Source organism: Hypomesus nipponensis, chromosome 2 (genome assembly GCF_054491055.1).
Source record: "Hypomesus nipponensis isolate SF chromosome 2, ASM5449105v1, whole genome shotgun sequence".
In the NCBI taxonomy this organism is placed as follows: Eukaryota; Metazoa; Chordata; class Actinopteri; order Osmeriformes; family Osmeridae; genus Hypomesus; species Hypomesus nipponensis.
This window is the reverse complement of record NC_140362.1, coordinates 6474257-6501312: the sequence shown is the minus strand read 5'-3', so window position 1 is coordinate 6501312 and position 27056 is coordinate 6474257. Positions and strand designations below refer to the sequence as shown.

General features: G+C 44.4%; 1 protein-coding gene across 1 annotated transcript; it reads right to left on the bottom strand.

The window, feature by feature from the left end:
- Positions 1-754: 754 nt before the first annotated feature.
- On the bottom strand, positions 755-25744 carry snrka (SNF related kinase a). The gene is made up of 6 exons (XM_084703933.1): positions 25467-25744; positions 23691-24391; positions 19820-19961; positions 14935-15147; positions 13188-13322; positions 755-4988 (listed from the first exon to the last, which is right to left on the bottom strand). Exons 2-6 carry the CDS (start codon positions 24277-24279, stop codon positions 3461-3463), a joined length of 2607 nt encoding a protein of 868 aa, XP_084560059.1. The 5' UTR covers positions 24280-24391; positions 25467-25744; the 3' UTR covers positions 755-3460.
- Positions 25745-27056: the final 1312 nt, after the last annotated feature.

Below are 27056 nucleotides of genomic sequence, written 5' to 3'. Positions count from 1 at the left end.
CACATTGTGAACAACCAAAAAATAAGTGCCAAAGGGAAGAACCATAAGAGCATGTAGTTAAGCAAGTTACAATTTAAACAACATGAATCTCTAAGTGCAAGTGTACCTGTAGAAAAAGCAGCAGCAGTAAAAATAAAAATAAGATTAACTAAAATATAATATTTTGCAGCAAATACAACAGTTTAAATCAGTTGCCACTAACCAACAAGAGCAACAAGTCTCTAAGCAAGAGTCATTGTGATCCTTGAGGAAACTAGCATTGGGTTCAGCAAACCATCCCTAAGTACCTCTGTACTCCCGGAACAAGTGCGTCTTGAGCCTTCTCGAAGGTGGAGAGACAGTCTGTGTCTCTGATGGAGGTGGGGAGTTGATTCCACCACTGGGGGGCCAGGCAGGAGAAGAGGTTGTGTTGGAACCGGGCGGTCTTGAGCGGTGGGACCACCAGACGGTTGTCTGAAGAAGACCGTAGGTGGCGGGTGGGGGTGTAAGGCTGCAGGAGAGACTTGATGTAGGCGAGGGCGGGTTGCGCATGCTGGGAGACCGGCGAGCAGCAGTTGGGAGGGATGTTAAACCCCATCTATTTACCCAGGATATGGACAGATCAAATCCCACTTTATTTGAAACCAGGAAGTGAGATTCAACAGACTTTAATGCAAGGTTCCTTTCATCATTTGTAATGTAATTTGAACTAAGTGCACTGAAAAGTATTTGCCAACATTTCTTGACACCTTGAAACAAACACCTCACAAACAAATTTGTTTTTCACAACATTTTTTTTATTTGGGATATTACTATAGCTATATGTAACGTTTGACAACAGGTATCACTACAGAATAATACATTTAATAATTCTGTCAGTTTCAACTTTTTAATTTTTTCCCCTCTTTTAGTCAGTACATGGTTTGGTCCAGTTACATATTCAGTGTTTTCTCCTAGATGTCCTTGGATCGATAATGTCAAACATTGAACACATGCACGTCATTCACCTGTTTACGGCTGGGTAAGACAACAGTCAAAAGACTGACAGTATGACTAGAATAATGTATTTTCACATGGTCGTTTTCTTAGAGACACCCATGACTAATAAGGCTATAATACAGCTTCTGCACCAAATGGTTCACCCAGCTGTTCTAAGCAAAGAGAGCACCATATTTACACCTGTATGTACAAACATTTCAGTTTGAAAAAGAAAATGAAGGAAAAAAAATTATACACAAGATTTGATTCTCCTTTTTTTCTTTTCAATGTGCCGTTCTAAGGCTGCACAGGTTTAAAATACGAAACAAAATAATTATTTACAGGTAGCTGCAACATATAGCTTATTGCCAATGCCCTTAAAATATATCCACAATCCTATATATCCACACACTCTCTCTCTTCTTGGCCAGGTCCTTTAAAGCTTCTACATGAGCAACATGTGAGAGCTGCTGCAGGGAGTCTGCATGTTTTACATCCCTGGGTAGCCTGTTGGGAATGGAGCTATGCCTTTGGACCACTGTAGTAGTCCAGAAAGGGAATACTCAGCCCAACTGTGCGACCACAGCAGGCAAAATATACATACCCACTGATTTAGATGGTCAAATCTCACTTTCATCCTCTGCCTGTAGTGTCAACTAAGATGGCCAGAAAAACACACACACACACACACACACACTAATCGTTGTTGTTCTCCAACGCAAGACTCCGGGGCCCGCATCAACACAGCTTTTAAAACAGCAGATCTTTCAAAAGTCCAAGTCTAAAAATAAACTTTTTTAAACATATATACATACGGAACAAACACCCTTTGAAACAACCTGCCTGAAGGCTAGTTTGAAACGTAACATGTATAAAGATCAAACATTGAAACAAGCAGAAACGTGGGTGCCAACACAAAGCCCACTTGAACTAAAAGACCAAATACAGTCATCTCTGATCAATCAGGACGTTCTCTCTCCTGGTCTTCAGAACACTTCAGTACAATTTAGTAGTTCTCATGCGAGAGGATTGAAACCAACAGTAAGAGAAGAACAAGAACGTGAACATTACCAAATCTAACCTACACTACACCGGAGGGAGCCTATCAGCCGGTCAGGTCCATCACATAAGTGATTGACACCAGTTTATTTGCTTGTATCTTACATTCAAATGTTACATCAGTGTTCTTTTTCGTTTTTTTCTGGTGTTTTCTTTTGGTAATTTAAATAAAAGATTAATGAGTTCAGTTCATCCAATTTGTAAATGCATGCTGTAGCCGTAAAGCCATTTTGGACTTCATCCATGCCTCAATCTCTATGTTGTATACAGTGTATGGACAGTATTTGACTTGCTTTTTAAATTTGAGTAAGGATAGAACCTGTACTGGTATATTTTTTTCCTGCCAAAAAGAAGTGGAAGAAAGAGTGGAAGAAACTTCTTGTGAAGGAAGCTGAGTTCCCGTCTGCTCAGTGGGTGACGCACCTGCAGGTCCAACAAAGTGCTTGGGACAGTAAATTGTGGGAATCAATTCAGTGAGAGCTGTATGGCTAGTTAAAAATCAACCTTCAATTCCAAAACCAATTTGAAGTTCAAAAAACACCTGTGTATGCCAACAGCAGTCTTGTGTTTGTTAAAAATGATGAATAAAAACAGACAAAGGGAGAAAAAAACAAAAACATACATGAATAAAATGCCTTTAATAGTCCAGATCACCATGGTTACTGGTGGCTGGGTTTAAGACTGTGTGTGTGTGTGTGTGTGGGGGGGATCAGGGAACATGGGAAGGTACAACTTGATGGTATTGAACCCACCCCTGGACATCCATGGCCACTCCAACACCCACCTCTTTCAACTGCCCCAAAATCCCTGTTTGAGGGTTGTAACTCCAGGGCTTGATTCTAGTAGAACTTCAGCCTGATTTAAGTGCTTGCCCTTTCAGCCACGCTGGACTACTCACCACTAATAAACATTTGGTCTTTTTACTTTCATCCAAACAAAGTCAAATCCAACCCCTCCCTTTGTCCCCTAGCTTTAACCAACCCTTGCTCCCGGAGGAAGAATCGCTAAACATTACCTTTTTTCGGGGATAAAGAAAAAGCAAAAGTATTAGTAACAGGACAAGACATATACAGAACCAAGACAAACTAGCATGTACCTTCTAGATGAAACCAACAACGTAACAGACAGACCGAGATGGACAGACATCCCACAGGGGAGGAGAGGGTCAACAGGAGAAGGCAGGTGAATCAGTGAAGTTGCTGTGATTACAGGCTTCTGCTACAGTAATCAGAGGCTTTGACGGGGGGGGCGGGGGGGGGCTAGTGTTGCAAGAAACTGGTGGGTGGGGATGCTTAAGTCATGAGCTTTGTGTTAACCTGGGTAGGGGGTGGGGGCTTATAGCACATGACCTGGGGTGGTAGGGGCTTGGTCATGTGACTGAGGGGTGCTGTGGACATGTGGGTCAGGGAAAGGGGAGGGTTAGGGGAAAGGCTGCGTGTGTCTGTCATATGACCTGGCAGCAACTGGCCTGAGTCGAGGCACAGAGCAGGCCTTCCCTGGAGCTGCGCTGGATGTTCACAGAGATCGTCTTCTCGCACAGAGGTAGCTGGAGCAGGCCGTTCTTCAGCCTCATGCTGCCACCAATCCCGGGCCGGGGAAGGGCCCTGGGGTCTGAGTAGCCCTTAGGTCGCTCTGCGGAGGCAGCCCTGGAGTCTGTGGAGCCCCTGGGGTGGCCCTTAGAGGCAGCCCTGTGGTCCGGGTAGTCCCCTGGGTGTTCCACGGAGAGGGGTGTGGAGTCCAAGCAGCCTCCTAGGCATCCCAGGGAGGCGGCCCTGTGGTGTGGGTAGCCCCCTGCACTTCCCAGGATGGTGGTGGGCAGTGTCAGGGTGTCCAGGCTCCCTGTCGAGCCCACACACATCTTCCAGGAGGACTTCTCCTGAATGCTGACACTGGACAGACCCAGGGGGTCCATGAGGAACTTACCCACCGCCCCTGCGGGGCCCGTGCCCCGCCCATCCTTTTGTTGCTGCAGATGGGAGTTCAGACAAAGGCTCATCAGCCTCAGGCTTTCCACCAGGTCCCCGGCGCTCCGGTTCGTCGAGCCCCGAGACCGGCACGACACCCCGGGGCCTCCCAAGGACGATTGATTGGAGCTGCTGTTGGAACAGCTGGAGGGGCTGCCTTGTCCTTTACTCCCCCCTCCTCCTCCTCCTCCTCCACCTCCCCCATTACCCCCGCCACCTCCCTCCCCTCCGGGAGGACTGTCTCTGTCGGCCCCGTCACTGCTCTCCCCGGGGGGTCTGCTCTGTCCCCCACCGCCGCCACTCCCCCCTCCGTTGCCCCCGGAGCTCCCTGGGGGTCCCTCGCTGCTGTCCCGCCGGTTCCAGCTGTAGCCGAAGCCCGCGTCCTTATCCAGGCGCCGCCGGTGGCTCTCCGAATCGTCGTCGCTGGTCTCTGAGCTGGAGCAAGACGAGCCGCGGCCCTGTGACTTGCGGCGGTGGTAGCGCTTCTGGCTGCTTCCCGGGGATGCAGAGGCAGTGGCCATATTCATCTTGAGGCGGCTGAGCTTGGGCGGTAACCCCTCCTCCAGGTCAAAGTCATCGTCCGACTCGCCTTCCTCCTCATATATCTGGTTGAGCACGGGGGCGCTTTTGCGTGAGGTTAGCCGGCTGGTGATGGAGGGGGGCTTGCGCCGCAGGATGACCTGTGTGGGCACCTGGGACGCCTCTTGCTCCTCCTCCTCCTCCTCGTCCTCCTCCACCCGGAACAGGCAGGTGCGCTGCTTGGCAGAGCCCGAGGAGGAGGAGGGGGTGGAGGTTCCTGCCCTGAGGCCCCCGGGAGTGGAGCCTGTGGCCCCCTGGGGGTCCTCGTCGCGGCGGGACAGCTCCAGGAGAGCCTTGCTGCGGTGGCCGTTGAGCAGGTTGTCGGTGCTGCGGGCCGGGGACTGCGGCCCTCCTGCGTGGGAGATGGAAGAGGCGGCAAGACTGTCTTCTATGTCCTGGTGCATGTCCATCTTTGTAGGCCAAGACTGCCTGTGGAGGGACGAGAGACGGAGAAAGATTGAGGACAGGAGAACAGATTTACACTGACTTAGTTTAGGAATAGTATAAAAAGGCCGATACGAAGGATCAGAAAAACTGCTTCCTGTTGACAACGTAATACCAGCCAGTCACGGTGCCTTCTTTGTAAGATTAACAACCTTTCCTGATCCGCTTAACAGTTAAGTATTGTAGTTTAGAGCTTTCAAATGTCCATTTTGTCTTTTCATTCTGAATAATTTCAACTGCCAGGTAGTTTTCCCAAGGGATTCTAAGAGTAGTGACTGTGACCAAATTCAGTCTCCCTGGTAAAAAATAAATCTGATTACAGTCTTCATGTTAGGTCCACTCATGGTTAACCTTGAAAGTTAACTAACTTTCTCTAGTGCAGGGGACCAGTTCATTGGACCATTCATTCCGATCATTCAAAATAATAATTGCCATTATTATGTCTTACTTCTCATTGATCTTTATTTTTGTTGAGAATATTCATGTGACATGCCTACTCAAATTACATTTACATTTAGCAGACACACTTATCCAGAGCGACTTACAGTAAGTACAGGGACATTCTCCCCGAGGCAAGTAGGGTGAAGTGCCTTGCCCAAGGACACAACATAATTTAGTACGGCCAAGAATCGAACTGGCAACTTTCTGAGTAATAGCCCGATTCCGTAACCGCTCAGCCATCTGACACCCTGTTTCATCGTCATTTTCCATACCGTCCATACAAAGGCTGCATTCCAATATCTGAACACGTTCATGTAGGCTTATAATTCTGAATGTCATAGACCCAGCTCTGTAGTACAGGTTTCTGCTGATATGGTGCAGATAAAAAACAAACACAGAGACAAAGTTCTCTCTCAAACCACAGTCCCCTTTGTGGTAATGAAGCTATAAATCGCATGGTAGTCCACCCGTTGGTTGAACATGCACAAATGTACAAACACAGGCATGTCTGTGAATGAGTACAGCTAGGCAATCAGTATGTACACACACAAAGTAGACACACATACACACACGTCTGGCTTGGAGACCTTTGTGCTGCCAAACTCACATCCAATTGAACTCAGCCAAGCTTTTAAAGCTTAGCCACATTGGAATATCTCTGACACACAAAATAGGCCCTCAGCTTGGTGACACAGCAACTCCATTCATACACAGGTGCATGTACACAGGCACAAGTGTGACACACACCACAAACAACCTTGGCTGTAATCTACCTAATCAGGATCTGAGTCAGGCTAGCAATGATGAACACACATGACAAAAGAATACACTTGCAGCTACTTGGCCATTTTACATCGCCTACTATACCTGTGATACTGCTAAATCTTCCAGGTATGAAATAAACAAATCAGTGTTATACATTTGAGTGGAATATCCCTTGGACAAATTACTCGCCTCCAAATTTCCACTAGAGCTACCTCTTTGTGAAATCCGGAAGGGTCTGATTAGATGGATAAGGCTGGGGTGTGCTACTGAGAGACTGAGGCTAGGGGCAGGAGAGGGACTGGGGACAGGACAGGGACAGGGACAGGGGCAGGAGAGGGACAGGGGACAGAGACTAAGGCCGAATCCCAATAGACCAATTATTTGTTTGTAAACATTCGGGATGTGCGGAAAAAAAACCGGGAAACAATAGCATTTTAAATAGCAAAAGGACCACACGGATATTACAAATAGTTAGATTTAAAAAGAACAAAAAGGTCGAGGAGGCCAATTCAGGCATTTCGTGAAAAGAAGGAATACAACAAGCCTGTCGTGAGATGCACCCCCCCTCTATTGTCTGTTCTGTATATCCCAGCATCAAATGATTCTTACTGTACACTGAGGGCACTAGTATAAGTAAGCACAGTAAGTTTCAGGCATGTGACACTTTCCTAGTCAGGGTTAGCGGGGGGTGCATTTTGTGACAAGAAGGAATACAAGCCTGTTGTGAGATGCACCCCCCTCTATTGTCTGTTCTGTATATCCCAGCATCAAATGATTCTTACTGTACACTGAGGGCACTAGTATGAGTAACCACAGTAAGTTTCAGGCAGTGTTAGCAGGGGGTGCATTGCACTTACATCTAATGGAAAACCTGCCATGAAATGCTCTCCCCCCGCATACGTTTATATCCTTCTACGCCAGCATTATGTACATTTAATAGCATAAATTGAATACCAATACACGTGTATCTAAAGGGTGGACAGGTCTGAAAACTGAATAGTCCATGGTAGGTGAGGGATTATTATGTTTTATTTTTTCATTTATTTCATTGACTTAAACAATAAGAATAATATTTCCTATCTTAAAAATGGATTTGATGGTTCTTTTGATGTTGATACATGGTTGATACATTGTTTTTAGTACTTGTCTTTTGTAGGCTAGGCATGTGAACCTTTGGTCCCTTTTCAGGACAGCTGATTCTCTGGATCAGAAAGCTGTTGTTTTCGACCTGTCTGAGTAACCCACCCTATACGCACAGGCTAACTGCATTAAAATCGCATGCCTTTGAACCTATACATTAGTATGAAGAGCCATGCCATGTGAAATACTTTGAACCAGCAATAATCATGATCATACTGGGGTATATTTCCTTAGAATGCGATGTCGTGGAGCAAGAATGTTGGTTCGCGTTCGTTACTATACCGTTTGAATGACAAATGTTAAGGATTTTGTGTTGAAAATAGCATCTGATATTTACACAGATAAGACATCCTTCTCTTGAATTCAACAACAAAGACGGTATAATGTGAGACTCAGCGGCGTAACAATGACTTGGCGGGCCCGAGTGCAGATCTCACCAACGGGCCCCTTAACCGACCTATCGTCAGGCGAAATTATTGAGTGTTGAGCTTAGCGAGGCGCATGGAAATGTAGCTACTTAATATCAGTGTTGCGTCTGAACACGTTCATGAACTCGTTCATAATTTTGGTGAACGTGAACTGAACGTAGCCTACTGTAGGGCCTATTACTGCCTGATGAACGATACTGTGCAGTGGACGCATACATTCGGGTGTCTATCAATGGCACGTTCACTCTTTTTAATTTCGTTTAATAAGTTGCCAGATTTCTAGAGACTTCCCGGCTAAAAACACACTGTTAACAGTCTTGTGTCCAGGGTTGCCCAACCTGTCAATCGCTGCGTATGCTCTTTCTTTGTCTCTTTCTTTCTTTTTTTCATTCTTTCTTCTACTGTCTATATGGAACGCTGAGTTAGTCAAAATTAAATCAATAAATAAATAGGTAAATAAATACATACATAAATAAATATGGCTATGGAATAAATTCTGAAATTAAAAAGATGGCAATAAATATATAAATATAGCATTATATAATTACATAGATGAATCCATTTACCGACATCAATAAATAAATACATTTATTTATTTCAAAATGACGTTTTTGTAAAGACAACATTTATTTATTTCATGGGACTTTTACACGCCACATTTATTTCCACATGTATTTCCACGCCACATTTATTTCCACACTACATTTATTTCTGTGCTGTATTTATTTCAAATCTCACATGCAAACGAGAGGGGCGTGGTTATCGTCAGACCAACGCAGCAGATAGCTATGCTACCTGTATGGGGGTGACAGTGGAATCGCACTGCCGAACGGCATGGCTTGTCAGGATATATTATTTTGGCACAGATAGTAGATTTTGTAGAGGTACTTGGGCGGATAAGTGCTCTACAGAACATAGATATTGAAGTCTTAAATAGTTTCAGACTTATCGAGCACTGTTCGTGTGCAAGATGTACAGGTAGTGTGGAATTATTCAATATTAAATCAAACCACTACCACTGGACTCGTTTTAATGACCATTCAGTGACAAAACGGGTTAGGCTGTTCATATGTGCCAATACAGCACATGAATTAAATACATGTTGTGTTTACAAAAACGTCATTTTTAAATAAATAAATGTATTTATTTATTGATGTCGGTAAATGGATTCAGCTATATAATTATATAATGTTATATTTGTTACCCTCTTTTTTTATTTCAGAGTTTATTTCATAGCCGTATTTATTTATGTATGTATTTATCTATTCATTTACCTATTTATTTATTGATTTAATTTTGACTAACTCGGCGTTCCATATGTCTATGCCTGGCAAGTGTGAGAACGCCTAATTGCGTAGAGGCAGAGAGCGGTATTGCAGACGGCAGCCACATATTGAAAAAAAGAACTGAACTAACCTAGAGTTAGTTCATTATTTGGAGCTTTGAACTTATTTCAAAATTTTGAATTATGAACAATGAACTGAACTAGTTAATGTAGAAAGTGAATTTTCCCAACACTGCTTATTACAATACACATTGTGAATTGATTGGTGAATGTTTGATTTTATTTTTGTTAGCTAGATATGCTAGCTTAACGTTTAGCCTATCTAGCTTTAGCTAGCTATTTTCCAACAACATCCTGCACATTGTTTTCAATATCTAGCCTGGCTGCTGCCTTATGCCTATATGTGCATTTAATGTTGTTTAATAGCCATGTCTAAATGCATTCAATAGGCTATACCAGACAGTAAACGTTAGCCTACCCTGGTGGCTGAGTTTCACTCATTGCTGTTGGGCTGGGGGTCAGACGTAGCGTCTTCTTGAACACCTCGCCACAAATCCAAATGAAGATAATTTTGCCAGCTTTGCCACCCTTTCATCCTGCTCTTTGGGTTCGTGCCGCTTCCTGCAGCTACTTTTGTGTTTGAATGAAGGGCATGGGGTAGCCTACTTACCGCAATTACTCAACACGAAACGCAATGCAACACAACAGGATGGTAAACGATCACAACGTGTGGGTGGGATCTTTGACAACATATTACCCAGACAATATCACTTAATAAAAACAAGATTAGTTTCATTCAGCAAAAGGCAAATGAGGCTAAATGAATTATTTGCTGTTGTTAAGATTGACTATTGTTAAAATGTTTATTGGGCAGAATTGAGAATAACTGACACCATAATTGAGAAATGTTTGCGAATTGATCGGACTGGATCATATGTTATTAACCTTTCTGTGATTTACGCGGAGCGAGGGGCCCGGTCAGTTCTTCAGGTAGAGTTCTCACTTGAGAACTGTCCCCTTTCGCCACGGGCCCTAGTGCAGCTGCACTCCCTGCACTCCCTATAGTTACGCCACTGATGAGACTTCGGTCTCCCTTTCTTTTGGATGCGATATCAAGACGAAATTCTTCACTCTTTGAATCACGTGCGCTCCCGCGAGGGGGTGCTAATTCAGAGAGTCATGCATCGGGTGATACAACACCGGCAACAATGGCGGCCAGATCATCCAGAGAGTCCGATAAATTAAATATTTTCGGCTTAATTAATTGATAAAAAAATTATGACAGTCTTGTTTTGTGTTATACTCAGTCTTGAACATATATATTTGCAACCATTTTCCTAATTGATTTCTAAAAATCGCTAGTTTGGTACGCTAATGTTACAGTGCTGAATTGCACAACAGTCCTGCATTTCTCTGACTAGCATGTCTACAGTTTTAAGTAAACTCCATTAGCAGCGAATTTCGTTTAATATCAGTGCATAACACGACTTGCTTTGGAGATACTGATACGCGCTAGATGACGTACCTGTAACCAAGTGGCGTCTCCCTCAGTTTTGAGGGCCGAGGGCTATGGGTAAACTAAGGGAAGGGGGAGTATTGGGATTCGGCCTAAGACTGAAGAGGTTAAAGCTGAGGCCAAGACAAAGCTGAAGATGAGGCCAGGACTGGGGCTGGGAACGGGAATGAGGCCAAGGACTGGGGCTAGGGATAAGGCTAAGCCTGCATTTTAGACAAGGATGTACTACTTACAGGTCCAGAGCAGATTTCACACTGCAGCCTGCTATTGATCTTAGCAGAAGCTGTGGGCCTGGGTCTGGCTGGCTTCACTGCTCTTACAATTTCTCTCACTTTCTCTCAAGCTTTCTTTCTTTGAAGAGGAACACTTGTACTGTTTCTAGGTCACTCACATCCAATTACCGCTTGCTCCCTTCAAACACATTTGTCATCTTGCACTGGGGGGGGATCATCACATGACTGGGTAGAGCTGGAGATAGACCAACGAGGCCTGTGCGTGTGTGTGCCTAGTGGGAGGAGGGGATTCCTGATGCCAGGACAAACACCCAGCAGCTCTGAAGTTTGTCCTAACAACAATTACAACTAATACTCTGCTGTTTAATAGTAGGGCTGCAACAACAAATCGATTAAATCGATTAAAATCGATTATTAAAAGCGTTGGCAACGAATTTCATTATCGATTTGTTGTGTCGCGCGATTATTACACCACTCAATAAGTCGTGGAGATGTTTGAGTATTTTTTTTAAAAGGTTTAGTTGAGCACGGAGCAAAGCGGAGGGAGAGGAAAGACCATCGGAGAGACGTTGTTGAGTAACGTTGTTCTGAAACATATGGCGGAGAAATCAGTACGACCTAAGTCATCCAAGGTGTGGGAGCATTTCACACTAAATACTTCGAAAAGGTGTGTTAATTGACGAGGGTGAAGTTAGTTTCATATTCGACTTTCATCTCCCATTTGGAAGTTACTTCAGCGTCGCGCTAGGGACCGGGTGAAAACTACCCATACCATTTTGAAAAATGTATGTAAATATTTTTATGAATATAAAACCTCAGACAGACACCAGAGTATCTTAACAATGTTTGGTAGACTTTCACAGCCTTTACGTTTTCAATTAAGTTTCAAATTAAATGAAAGAAAATCACTGATCTTTGAAAATAGTTTAATACTCGCCAATCTTAAAGGTCACATGACATAAAACCTTCAATTTCTGAGGTTATTTAACATTAATATGAGTTCCCCTAGCCTGCTTTTGCTCCCCCAGTGGCTAGAATTTTCGATAGGTGTAAACTAAGCCCTGGGTGTTCTTATCCGCCTTGGAGAAAATGAAGGCTCAAACGCTCCGTTTGAAAATCTGCTCCTTTTGACGTCACAAGGAGCCTCTGCACATATTTTCGCTGGAAATGCGCCGACACAACCTCTCAAAGTTTTGCATGTCTGCGGCAAACATTTCAGCCACCACTGTTTCCTTAACTTGAGCCAATACAAAGTTGGCCTTGCTGACCGTCTGAAATTAAATTCTGGATCAGTAGCCTACTCCTTGGTCCAGCTACAAACCTCGGACAAGTAAGTCAACTAACGCTATATCATTTTGTTGCTTGCAATATGGTTACCTAGCTAGCTACCCTTAGAATCTGGCTGTAACATTAGCTCTGCAGCCATCAGCTGAGGTACTGTTGCTAATGTAAAGGTAGTCAGCATCAAGTATTTGTGTGAATACACATTCTGTAACGCAGTGTTGTACGCTTTGTTGTTATGTGGATAACGTTCTGCTGTTGGTGTTATGGCACGCACGATATCCGCGTTTCCCCACATTGAAATGACTGAGTGTGCAGCTCTGCAAACCAGGGTTATCAGATGAGAATGGGCAAATTCGAGGCATCTTACAGCAACAGGTCTACGAGCCATTGCGATACATCCACGTTAAACATTAGCGCATGGTGCCGCCTCTCCTCCTCATTTAGCATTTAAAGCTACAGGCACAGAAACAGCACGTTCTGAGGAAAGCTCATTGTGGGACTACTTGTGGTGGCTACAATTCTGAACCAAGGCTGAATTTCGGGAAAGAGACTTCAGATACAGTATTAGGGGACCACTAATTCCTATATAAAAGCATCCAAAAACAGCATGTCATGTGACCTTTAACTTTTTTCAAAATTGTGTCAAAAAATCATACATATACACCAGATTATTTTATTAACGTCTGGCCTACTTCCACAACCTTTCAATTTTCAAAAATGTTTTAAACAAAACTCAAATAAATTGCTCATCTTTGAAAATGGCATTAAATCCACGCTAATATTAATAACTTTTTAAAAATGGTGTGCCTGTTTGTGCACATTCTGAAGATGTTTTGCACTGTGAATTTGCACTGTCAGTTCTGTTTTTGAATAAAGGGTTGGAAATTAATGCTTTTTTGTTTTTTTATCCGATTAATCGATTAATCGAAAAAAGAATCGACAGATTAATCGATTACTAAAATAATTGTTAGTTGCAGCCCTATTTAATAGTCTTTAGAAAACTGGAAGTTTGTGTGTGTGTTTGTGTGATCAAATGCGTGTCTGCATGTGTGTATCTGAGTGTGTGTGTCTGAATGCATGAGTGTGCATTACCTGAAGTGGGCCTTGATGTTACTGGGGCTTGAGGAGCGTGTCTGCACCTCCTTCTCCTGCTTCTCCCTCAGGATCCTCTCGGCCAGCAGAAAGTATGTGGCTGTGATGTGGTTGTACTTGTTGGTCTCCAGCGCTCTGCGGCAACAACACAGGAGACGAGGAGAGGTGAGCTGGGAGAACAAGATACAGCCCAGTTCATACCCATACTGACCACAGAAGTGTGCTGGGTTGAACACAATGCATCCACCCGACAGACATATGTGATGGTCCACATAAGTGACAGTGTATAACTCTATCCAGGCATGAGTGGTTAGGTTTTAATCAACTATTCCCTTGTAATTTCCTCTGTCGTCTCATAGGGCGTGGTGGTATTTATATCTGCACTGTTTGGTATGTTGACTGACTGGGAACCTCTCGCTTCAGGGCTAAACGATTAGAAGTCGACCGGCGTTCCATTCCAACAGTCACTCTTGTGATGAATCGGGATTACAAACATGCTCACACACATACACGCACGGAGGAACAAGCTCTAACCCTGACATGACCTCCGACCTCTCTGTGGAAGATGCCGCATTTCCCATGATCCCTCAGTAACCACTGCCACTAGAGAATAACACCATGTCAACAAAGAAATACTTTACCTCATGTCATCAGGCATGCAAGCACATAAAGGGGTTTGTGTGTGGTTGTTTAGAGCTAGTGAGAGTGTATTATCATTGTTAGTCTGCCTGTGTGGTTGTTCCCTACACATTAGCACCTGAATAATCTCCTGAATGACTGGAGGGAAAACTCAAGTTCTTGGCACATGTCCTTGCTTTCTTCCTCATATGGCCTGTTCCGATCTGAGAAACTGACTGTGTACATTTCCTTTCAACCTACTGACATGAACCTGACTGTAGCCTGTCCACATTAGTGAATGCCAGCCTAGCAGACTTGGATAAGGAAAAAGGTCAGAGGTTCTCTGGTGATTCTCTCTGCGATCTCTTTCCCTCCATCCATTCTTCCTTCCCTCACCACCTCCCTCCTTCTTCCCTCCCCCCCATCTCCCCTCCTATGTGTGCCTGGCTGTGAGCCACGCTCTCTCTAAACTTCATGTGTTCTGAATCCCATCCATGATTTATTTCCAGACGGCGCCTGGCTAGCTGGGACTGCATCCGGTTACAAAGTCACAGTTTAGATGCGCACACGCACACAGGGATCTGATGTATTTCTGCGCGAAAGCAATAGCGAGAGAGAAAGTTTAGCGATACAGAGACTGCTGTTGTACTGGAGATGAGATGTAGATGAAGGCTTGAGACTGGCATGTAGAAGTATGTATGTGTGTGGATCTTGCATTACAGCAGTATCACAGACGACAAGTTCTTATTAAAAGGTGTTGCGTGCGCGTGTGGGTGTGTATTTGAATCTACTACCAAAGGTTAGCCTCTGTAAGCTAACAGGTTGAGTAGGTTACTTATTAAAAGGTGTCGTGTGCGTGTGTGGGTGTGTATTTGAATCTACTACCAATTGTTAGCCTCTGTAAGCAAACAGGTTGAGTAGGTTACTTAAGGTTACCACTCGCAATGAGAAAAAGATACAAGAAGACATGTCACGTCACCTGTGTTTTCACGTTTGACAAAGTAAACCATTTTATGTCTAGATAGGTTTAAAAATGTGTGTTTGTGTGTACAGAAAGGGCTAATGATACTCTACAGCAGCGGTGCAACACTAACTGCAGTCTGTGTGTGTGTGTTTGTTAAGGACTTACTCCACGATAGCCTCCCTGTCCGCGATGTCCCCCAGGACCATGCGCTGGATAATGCTGTTGTGCTCCTCGTCCGACAGGTTCTTGTGGGACACCAGTGGGGTGGTGAACTTGGTGGCGGGGGAGGGGTCGACCCCCTGGAGCCAGGGGTGGCCCTCGATCTCCTCCAGCGACGCCCGACGCTTGGGGTCTCTCTGTAGCATGCGGTCTATCAGACTGGAGGGGAGAGAAAGAACAAGAGAGGAGAGAAGGAAGAAAAAGACAAGTTGAGAACCACAGTGATGGAGCAGATTGGCAACGACCCTCCAGCCTATTTGGACATCTACATTGTTGTGAAAAAGTCTAAGATAAAAAATAAAATAAAAAAGTAATGCAAAAATGCTATAACAAATTAATAAATGAAAGGTCTAAACTAAATTGTTCCCAACGTTGCACTTTGATACTACAGAAAACAAAACAATACATACTTATATTCATGTAAAAATCCTTGGATTTTTGGAATAGACTTTTGCACGGTACAGTAGTTATTTCCATCCTGTTATCCTCCGTCGATCTCTCCATCCACCGGTTCCCCTGGTCACACATGGAATTCTGGTCCATAGACTCCTCAGCAAATCCAAAAAACTCCGAACCTCAGCAAAACAGTTGCCCGCTGCATATCCTTTCCCTGCTCTCCCTCCGTCTCTGTCACTTACGCGTCTTTCTCACATACATAGTCACAACTTCAGCACACGTTAGCAACGATGCATACATACACCATTCGAGTAAGACAGACAGCTATAACAGCGAGCATTCAGCTTTACTGCCGTAGCTAGAGATCTAGGAAAGTTCAGGCTACTTTTCGCTAGGTATCTACGAACATGTCTTAATCGAAGGTTCCCCTTCGTTCTAATGGTGAGAAGTCTCGGGAGCTAGCTACTTTCCCAGCGTCATGGAGCCGACCAGTTAAATAGTTATTTAGCACTAGCGTTGCTACCTGCATATGCAGAAAATATTTGTTTGAGGTTGATTTTGTGAAGGTGTGAATCATTTTGGATGAATATTTAATATAATAAAGTTCTGTGTAACAAATTATTAACGAAGGAATTATTTTGACCCCCCCCCCCCGTTTGTCTGAGGGCATTACGTCGGATGGGACTGCGCATCAGCCAATCGGAACGCTCGTACTCATAACTTTTTTGAGTCTTTTGTTTTTAACTGAAGTGTTGTCTCATGTGAGGCAGTTGTTTTTAAATAATCAAGTGTGATGATGAAGTACGGTATGGTTATTTTGTACCATTTCTTAATTGAATTTACTATATCAATTACTATACCGTGATGTATACCATAACCGTGATATAAAATTATTCATACCGTGATAGGAGATTTTGGCCATATCGCCCACCCCTACCTGCAGTCTTTACAGACCTAGCTATAATCCAACACGTACATGCCTACGTAGAAAGACATCCATGTCCATCCACAAAACACCAAGTTAAATAGCTATCTTCGATTAGTTGTACTGCACTAGTTCATAGTAGGCATGGTGGTTCCATTCAATGCACCAGATTTAGCTAGCTATCCTAAACTTCCTATGCACAGGCAAAAAAGCCATGTTCCTGGGCAGAGGAGATCCTGGCAACGCTAGCATTCGTAGCGTAGCAAAAACCTAGCAGCCCATCAGTAGGTCAGTGGGCCCAGTGGGGGATTAGTGAGAGCTGGACTCTCTACCCCCTCCCCGCCCCAACCCACGGCAGACTGGCAGCTCTCTGATAACACACGTCTCCATAGCTTTAATAACCACACACTGGCTTTAATCCCTCTCCCTGCTCTGTCTGTTGGCATGACCGATGAGAAGCAAACACACACAGTGCACCCACGTATATATATGTATATATGTGTGTATATACACACACGTATACATATACAGTACACATCTGGTCTACTTCTGTCGCTTTCTCCGGTACGGGGCAGTCCCAGGATATTCCAGAGTTTCCCCTATGATTTTTTTTAGCAGTGGGGGCAGGTCTGTCCGCAATTTGCAATAACTGTAGACTAATACAATAACAGGCTTTAATGAACTGAAAACATATAAGTTATACGACTTACAGTTCTCAAAGACGCACACACACAATCTCAACTGCGCTGTGAAGCGCGTGTCCTTCCTATTCTCCGACATGCACTCTAACAATCACTGCTGATAGACGGCCTAAAATCTTGTACAGCCCTATTTCTGATACCGTGGCGGCAGAAATGTTGCCATGGCGGGCCGCCACGACAAAATGAACATAGGGGAAACACTGTATTCCCTGTGTTTCTGCTTCTTAAACAGTCAAGCTTGGGCTTGACTGTAGTTAAATGACGGCTTTGTACGTGCAAGTCTTTCCATACCCATGTGTGTGTGTGTGTGTGTGTGTGACCGTTCCTGCATCATCTCTCTCTTTATTTGCCCTGTCTCAAGGGACAGTCAGGAAGCTGCTAGGGGGATATTTATAGGAAGCTCAGCATGCTGCAGAATTTTCTCCAGCACAGAATCTAGGCTCTCACAACAGCTGGATAACAGAGAACAAGACTATTTCTTGTCTGAGAGACACAGACACAGACAGAGAGAGAGACAGAGACAGACACAGAGACGGAGACAGAGAGAGACACAGACAGACAAAGAGAGACAGAGAGAGAAAGAGACAGACAAAGAGAGAGAGAGAGAGACAGAGACAGAGACAGACAAACAATCATATTGTCCTGATAGATGGAGATGTGGAAAGAGATTTTAGGTTGGGAAACAGTGCTTGAGTGTGATGCAAGTGAAAGTGAGGTAAAGACACTAAAAACAACAGATCCAATTGACAGTGGAGCATCTATTAGTCTCAACCTTTTTTCCTTTAGAATCCTTAAAGACTTAGAGTCCAGGGATAAGAGATAATAATAGCAGGGAGGTAGTTGTGTAGAACTAGAGGTCAAAGCCTCCACACAATAGCCGCCATTGAAAAGGAAATGGCCCAGAGTACACAATGTTCTGTCCTATGTGTTTGGCTGAATACAAAGAGCATACCAACAATGTTGTGTCACTTTGAGAAAGAAGAAACACTACAATCCTCTTGCAATTAGCATATTTATTGCAATTTGAGACAAAAAAATGAGGGAGTGAGGGGTGGATGGGGGGGACTCTACGGGAAAGTTAACGACTTGGTGAATTATTAATTGTGGCAAGTAAATGAGTTTTGGCAGCACTCGAAACGAGAGTTTTGATATGGTAATAAAGTGAGGGTTGTTAGCGAAAGCTAATCCAAGGGCTTGGCACTCAAGTCTTGATATCCCTGGTGGAGCGCTTATCTGCAGGGAGAAGACAGCTTGAGGGATCCAGTGCCCGATGGTCACCTACTTAGTATCCATCCTGAGTACTCAGTCACAGGGAAGGCAGCCTAGTCTGATAACTGGCGTTGTCTGGATACATAGGTCCATGGTGCCCTGTCCCTGGCCCCTGAACTGACTGGCTGGGTCGGCCCAAAGCCTTCTGCATGGGGAGTTGTGCCGGAGTTGAAAAGACAATACAGGTGCTCATAAAATATGAAGCTCTGGGTCAGCCAGGGTCCACACCAGTGGTGGTATCCTCAGAGCTTTGGCTGAGCAAACTGCTCCTCTGCAGCTTCCACACGGGAGTAGTCACACAGGGGAAAAGGTCAAACACTTGCCAATAGCTAATTAGCTGAATGCTAACAGTGAGGCTAGCCGGTAATTAGTCAGCAGTGACTCTGCTTTTTTTTTCTGCTTTGACAGTCTGAGCTGTCAGTCAGCAGTTGGATGGTTGATGTTCTGTTGATTTGCTGATATTAACCGCACTGGGATATTACCACAGTAACTCCTCCCTGCAGAAACAGGAAATGTGTTCGTAGCTAGGCTTACCACCAGGTCATATTACAAAGTAATGCAATTACCACAAACGTTACATTAGGGTTGCTTTAACTACCATGGGACTACATAGCAGTGGTAGCAACTAGAATGGTTACCAGGGATATTGTTATGTACTTACATGGTTGTTAAAGTAACCTTAATTTAAAGAGTTACCCAAAGTATTTAAAAGCCAAACAGCTCTTCATACAATACACTGGGTTTCAGGAGATTAATTGATGAACTTCTAACTGTTCAAACACACTTGCTTAGTGGGATGTGCCTTGTTCTACTATACTATATTAAGGCCTCATGATGCTGAATTTCCTTTACTGTCTCGCCAAACCATCTGAGCAACAACAGACAACCAACGAGAAATGTCTCCAATCCAGGGATCCCAAGGAGGATAAGGTAGCATCCTACTTCAACTCTACTCCCTGCCCAGTCAAGGGAGTCAAAACAAACAAGATATCCCAGTCCAATTAGACACCACAGCAGACATCAACCAAAACAACAGTATTAACTCTGTTTGGAGTTAGCCGCCTAGACTGCCGTCCGACTAGGCAAGCCAGCAATGAGCCCAGTCTATTTAATTTGGTTAAAAGATTGAATCAAGATACCCAAGATATACCCTGAGAGGATGGATGCTCCTTTAAATAAAAGAAATAGAGAGGAAGACGTACGAGAGCGAGGTGTTCCTGGACTTATAATAACACCATCAGTCAAACGCTTTGATGGACATACGGGATGCTGTCTGGAATGTCAGGGCTTTGCTTATGTCTGATTACAACCAGACTGTCTGTCGGACTAAAGCACCTTAAGCACTCCAAAAAGTCTGTACTATGAGACACTGCAAAGTAGCACTGATAAATTGGGAGGCTGGAAAAGCCTGGCAAGATTTGACATGTTTGATGACATGACAATATGAAATTTGTTTGGACAGTGAATTCCAAAAGTGAACGAGGCTATGTGTGCATGACCATGTTGAGTGTGTGTGTGTGCGTGTGTGTGTTCGACTCACTCTTTGCAGGCGTTGGAGACATGAGTGGGCACAGTGTATTTGCAGTCCATGATCATGGTAAGGGTCTCGCTGTCGTTGGCCTCCTGGAAGGGAGGCTGTCCGCACACCAGCATGAACAGGATCACCCCAAGACTCCAGATATCTACAGAAGGAAATGTCAAGACAGGCAGAGCATGAGCGAGAGACAGAGAATGTAAACATTGGTCTGCGACAGCGATAGTTAAAAACATTGTCAGTCCCTGAGCACTTTGTGTAATCCTGTTCTGTGGTTCCTTTCAACTCAGGAGACAGGAACACACACTGTGCCATGAATGTGTGTGTGTGTCTGTTCCAGAAGGCCAACCTGTCACCCTGCACAGCAACTCTAAAGCATGTCAACTCGCTCTCCAGACACACAGCAAACACATTCTTCACCATGGGTTAAATCAAGTGTGTGAGAGTGAGATATGCCCTCTAACATTAACAAGTCAACACAGACCATTATCTGGGAGAGAAATACATTTCCATTATATAGAGACACCTCATTTCCGCAGGCTCCTACATGCCTGCAAGTCTTAATACAAAAAAAAAAAAAAAAAAAAAAAGATTTGCACCTTGATTTTTGAGCAGTGAATCAAGAACGTGCATACCGTATTAACATCTTTAATCCTCAGCTTGTTAGGACAATATTCCCTTGAGGCAACAAGGAAAGCCAACCATCTGAGACAAGACTAGACTCAGACCCTCTAGTAACTACAGTGGGGGGATAGGTCAAAGTAATTTAATAGTAAAGCGGAGGTTCTCGACATTGACATGGATTGTTAGAATGCACTGCAGTCTTTGCTTGTAAATGTATGTCTAGTCTGCAGCAGAACAGCAGCTGGTAGACACATAGGCTAAGTGCATGGAGGGTAAGACCATGGGTTTGATTTGTGACAGAGCCAGTAGATATGATGAGGCTGCTGATAGGATGAGGCTGCAGATAGGATGAGGCTGCAGATAGGATGAAGCTGCAGATAAGATGAGGCTGCAGATAGGGTAATGTTGTCGATAGGATGATGCTGCACACAGGATGAGAATGTAGTTAGGATTAGACTGCAGTACTTGCTGTAACTGTGCATTACCAGGCTGTGCACCTTCATAAGGAGGTATTCAGGTCTGCAGCCTGCCCTACCAGTGAAGGCCTCACCTCATGTTGCTAACTCCTTCAACATGGAAAGGTCAGCAACGCCACACGATAACAAGGAACACGAGTGTTCTAATTGCGCCTCGTGTCGCGTCGACAAATTGCAGATCAGACGCTGCTGTTGGTTCATGCAGGCAGCTGCTGGGGCTTATCAGCCCAGGAGGTGGGGGGGTCAGAGGAGACTTACACAGCTATGCTATGATAATGAACAAGATAAAATCTCCTTTTTGGAATTGTTGTGTGATTTAAAGTGTGGTTCTTGATCTGCAGAATATTTTTCTTGCTAAGTGGAAAAAAATATAACGGACACCATATTCTACAACCTTCCTTTCACATCATGGCACACAGAACCAAATTCCCTACCATCAAAAAGAGAATATTTCCAGGCAGAGGCTGACCCAGTTAAACCAGTCCAAGCCCAGTCCAGAAATAACCCAGCATCATTTCAGCTAGCCCAATGATATCAGGCCATGGAAACTAATAAACAGGGAGCTTGATGTTCCAATCGCATCACATCTGTAGCTCTGATAATATGGGACTGGTCTAGAGTTTACAAAATAGCCAGTAAAGATTCCACTGTTTTGCACAACGTGAAAACAAGATCCTTAAAGCGAGGATACCTGCATGGAATGATACCCACAGAAACCAGCCCAGTATTTAGATTTTGGCACGCAGATTTAGTTTAGCTTAGCTAGTTAACACACACACACACACCACTACACACACACCCTTTTTTCTCTCAAGTCAGCACCTTATTGTCAGGGACACATGCATACTGTCAACCATGAGACCTCTTAACTCCACTTAACTACTATTCAATACTGCTCCCCCACTGCTCAGCAGGTCTCTGCAGATGACAGTTCCAAGTCTCCAGCAGCAGGCTACCCTACACAGTACACACATGCACACACGCACACACACACACACTTACTGTCAGTCACAGACTGCTAGCCTGGAACACAAGGCCTCTCCTCACTGTCTCTGGTGCCATCTGTTCGCCCTTCGCCTAAGCCTGTCTCAGGAATTGCAGTTAGCACCTCTCCTCACAGTGCCTGCCTGGGCACAGGGTTTGACATTTGGTTGTCAGAAAAATTGCAGTTTGCCCAGCTCTCCTTTCAGTAGTTTTGCTGGGCAAAAGTTGTTGACTTTTACTCTTTAGGCTGCCTGTCTAAAGCTTGGTCAAGCAAAGCCTAGTGGGAATTCTCACAGGTTCTTGTTTATCTGTTTTTGGGTTGAACATTTTAGTCAGTAAATGGACCTCCCATTTCTGAGCCTGATAAGAGCAGAGAGGCCAGTTATGCTACTGACCTTTTCTTTACTTGCAATGCAAGTAAAGAAAAAATGACAGTGTAAGCTCGGCTACGTTCTGAAACTACAATCATTACCACAGGGAGTTCCTCTCCCTGCTCTCAGTCTGTCTTATCTCAAGGGCTCTCTGTGCTTGTGCGTGCTTGTGCGTGCAAAAAGGGAGGATGCAGAACTGAGAAAGATGTGACATCCTTTGAAATTCCAAGATGAAACGATGGATGTAGTTCCATGGTGCCTCTTCCCATCTCCTCACACGTGTCTCCAATGTGCAAATGATCCAGCCGTCCCCAGCGGCAGAATATGTGCATGCATGATGAGTGGGACTGTCACAACATGTCATCCAGAGTGTCACAAGCCTGAAAAGGCTTTAAGACTAGCCTGGTAGCTTAGAAAGAGCAAGAAGCCATCCTTCAACCCAGTTTCAGAACAAAGAAGAGAAGCTAGGTCAGAGGTTACAAACAGTTCAAGGTTTGTGCATAATGCACACTCAGAACTTGCTGGGTAGTTAGACACACTACTACAGGGTGAGTGACAGACAAGCACTGAAAAGTGAGGACTTAAAATGAATTTTAGGCAACACACAGTGCCACGGCCATGGCAGTAATTCTGGGAACATATCATGCTAATTGGTGCGCTGGGGGGATGCATACAACTACTTTGGAGAATGACATGAAGGGTAACAGATGTTGAGGGACTGAAACTAAAAAGTATAGTGTTGCTTGACTGATGCAGACAGCCCTGTGTTTCTGATCAAGTGAGCGTGAGAGAGAAAATGAGAAAGTAAGGGGGTGGACAGAGAAAAGAGGTTAGATGGGGGAAAGTTTGATTTTTCCAAGCAATGATTTTGTGACAGCATAGTTGTTGACTGCAATCCAGAATTGGACCAATAACCTTGAATTCAAAAGAAATGCCTCCTTGTCCACATCATTTAATCTGACACGATGGGACTATGACAGTATGAGACAAAGGTCTTCTATGCACTAAGCATTTGTCAAAATATTAGGCCAAGCCTCAGAGTGCAATGACTGCCAATATTACATAAGCATCCTGTGCTGTAAAAAGCAAAACCCCATTTCTGTATCATCTTCCAAATTTGCCCTTCTCTCTGATGATTTATACTAATTCACATTCGACAACACAGGGCCCCTGGTTGACATGGTGATAGCTCCTAGTCTCTTGCATGTACGTGCAAATGCCATGTGGGTGACCTTTCATGTCTCACTGCTCTTGACAATGGAACACATTTCAAAAGTGGCTTGATTCTAACTCTTCTGCACCCTTTTCTCTCTCTCTCATTGTCTCTCTCAAGCAATCACAGCAAACACACAGTGAACCCAGACAGCCCAGTCATCTAATAAACACAGAGCGCCAGTCATGCCTGCCAGCTCCAGGTCTTACCCACGGCGGGGGCATCGTACTCGTCCCCAAGCAGGATCTCTGGGGCAGAGTAGGCCAACGAACCACAGCTGGTGGTCAGCTTCTTGCCAGGCTGGAACTTGTTGCTGAAGCCAAAGTCAGTGAGCTTCACCAGGCCCTGTTTCTCAAAGAATACCACATTCTCTGGCTTCAGGTCGCGATGGACCACGTGAAGCCGGTGACAGTATGAGATGGCATGGACTATCTGGGCAAAGTACTTCTTAGCCAGCTCCTCGTTGAGGCCTTCCTCGTGTTTCATGATGTAATCAAACATGTCCCCTCCGTCTCCCAGTTCCAGGATGAGGTAGAGCTTGGTCTGCGTGTCAATCACCTCGTACAGACGCACAATGTTAGGGTGCTGCACCAGCTTCATGCAGCGCACCTCCTGGAACAGGTGGCCAGTGGCAACCGTGTCAAGTTTGGTCTTGTCGATGACTTTCACCGCCACTTTTTCGCCGGTGAATACGTGACGTGCCAACTTGACCACGGCAAAGTGGCCCCGGCCCAGCGTCTTGTCCAGGTCGTACAGGCCAGCGATCTTCCCATCGTATCCACGCTTGAAGCCTGCCATGGCTGCAGGGGCAGGGGAGGCCCCCTGTGCTGGAGAAGGTCGGGTTGAGTCTTGTGGATCCAGTATCACTTTAGTACATCACAGGTAGCTGCTGTCGTGCCCATGGTGCCAGCTGCGTAAAAGTCACAGGGAGAGAATAACAGAAAGTTAACCAAATGAGGGGCAACAACACAGACAAGAAAGAGAATGGCCTACATGGTCTAATTTTTCAATGTTAGGGCTGGGATTTGAGGTCTCAATGCAGACAAGAATCTTAAACATGGAGACGGCACTCATTCAAGTCAAGTGGCTGTGAAGACTAAAGATGTGACCAGTACATTTCCAATTGGCTAGTTAGCAAATGTATGTATCAATGCATCCCTGAGATTTCACTGAAGCCTTGGCCAGTTTGAATAATAACAAGGCATTGGTAGATTTGTAATTATTCCTTCAATGCAATTTTCTCTTGCCTAGTGCGTGTCGTCTTCGCATCCAAATGGAAAAACAACGTTGGTAGCTAGTTGTCCGTCCCAACTGCAGACTACAGTAAGTTGAATATCCTATATTGGACAAGGACTGTGGCTATCTAGCTAGTTATGGAGGCCGTTCTGCTGTCAAAACGTTAGTTGGATTGGCCAACGTTATTTAACGTGGTTAGCTACACAATCACCTCGACATTGTGTAGCTAATATAACTAGGCTAGCTTGCCACTAACAAATAATGTCAGAAAATCGAGTAAGGCCTGTACTTAGCAGATGGCGTTCCGAGTGATCAACTCACAGGCTCGGCACGTCGATTAAAATACCAATACAACACTGGATTAGTACACTTGAAAACCACGTAGCTACATAGCCAGACCGCCCAGTCACAACGAAACGATTTTATTCGTTATAGGTAGAGCGTGTAGCACTAGCTTAGATATATACTGTAGCCAAGTTAGCTAGCTACTTCCTAGCCTACAGTAGTAGATCAGCTCCTGCCTGGTGAACTAACGACTAGCCAACAAGCTAAATAGCTCAATGTACCTAGCCTAGAGCTACATGATTTCACCAAATGAGTCACAACATCGCAGTGACACGTTATCAAGCAAGTTGCAATAAAAAGACCATTGATTAGATTTCATGGTAACTAGTGTGAGTGCGGCCACAAACAATCTTAGCTGGCTAACATAAGCTAGCCCACCACACTAACTTGATAGTCGGACTTACCACCCTCTCTCTCCAGTAAACATCAAGCTCAAGTCCGTGGCTGCCCCGATGATGGCAGAATAGTGTGTTTTAGTCCAGGCAGCCTTGAAAGTTGTACCTGAAAATGTAAAACAGTCAGTTTACCACGGCATTGTATAACGTGATTACAATTCCCATATTTCATCAATGAAACACGGCGTGCAACATTAGCTGCAGCCCTCTCATCGAACTCGTTCTCCTCCCAGAAACCATAGGTTGGGCTCTGGTAGGAGCATCATCAACCGCATTCATTTCTGACGTCAAAGGAGCGTAGCCGGGGCTCCAATCTCTTGACAAGATAAAAAAAAAAAATTCTACCATGCGTTTAAAAACAAAAATACTAATATTAACTGTGGTACACAAATGTACCAGATCAGATCAAGTTGTAGCCCATTGTTGGTTGGCCGTGAAAATATATATTTAAAAGTATTCACCCATGACACGTAGCCTAGGCCTAGTCAACGTAATTATTAAGAGAAAGTCACATTAACAAAATAATAAAGCAATAGGCCTGCTTCATTGTTTATTTTATGTTTGTGTATGTATGAGACCAGATACAAATCCTATACAACAAGAGCGATTGCTTTTTTTTTTTGTAGGCCTAATGACAGTCAGGCAGCCTTGTCTGTTAGTCTGATCAAAGTGGTCTCATGTTTTTCTCAAACGGTGTAATTTCTGATCAAGTGAGAAACATTTGATTTTTCTGCCATCTAGTGGCAAACACATTTTCACTGTAGGCTACAACTATACCAGAGAATGTCTGTTTATCAACTTGAAGAACTCTGAGAACGCACGTACATTCTTTTGAAGAACGTTCTTGCAAGCGTCCTTTCGAGAATGGTCTTGCAAGGACGGAGAATGAATTGAGATGGTTCGGGATTTCCTGGACTCACAGCATTATGATAACCCTGACTAACTAACTACAAAAACTAGATAACAAAGCTAAAAAATGGTCTCTCTACCTGTAATTTTACGTTTTCTGTCCGTTTCCCTTGCTTAGCCTGACGTTGTCATACTCATAATTTTAGTCAGAATATGAGTCTGAAAACTCCGTTGGGCTGTGACAAGGGGGCGTTTTTCAACCGAACTCATAAAACGAATGCCTCTACGCTCAATTGGATAGACCTACAACCAATCAGAACAACGTAATATCAGAGAATGTCCATTATGTCTAGAGAGAACTGCCACCAGAGCCTGTTTAAGGAGAGCCTTGCCACTCCCTATTAAACCCCATTGTACCGAATTTGGCTGCAGTTCCACCAGAGTTCCACTGGGGGTGATCGCGAGCGAGTGCATGTTGAATGGGAGTCTATGGAGCTAAACGGCTAAATTTGTCTCTCGCCTGATTGTCGTTGAAAAATCTCAGATTTGATTGTAGTTTGTGCATGTTCAACATGGATTATAGGTAGAAAATTGAATGAACGAGTACTTATGTCCTTTTGATTTCTTACATGGTGAGTCGTTGTTGCCCATAACACGCTAGCATTCTGCTACTGAATGCTGATTGGTTAGTAAAGGACTGATACGACCAGAGCTCCCGCTTGATGGCATCCAAAGCGGAATCAGAATGTC

Excerpts from the sequence above, each read along its gene's own strand:
- snrka (XM_084703933.1), bottom strand. The coding sequence starts at position 24,279 with ATGGCAGGCTTCAAGCGTGGATACGATGGGAAGATCGCTGGCCTGTAC. Across the intron at positions 13,323-14,934 it reads GACAGGGAGGCTATCGTGGA|AGCGCTGGAGACCAACAAGT; the intron begins GTAAGTCCTTAA and ends TTGTTGCCGCAG. Across the intron at positions 4,989-13,187 it reads AACATCAAGGCCCACTTCAG|GCAGTCTTGGCCTACAAAGA; the intron begins GTAATGCACACT and ends GTCCCTCCACAG.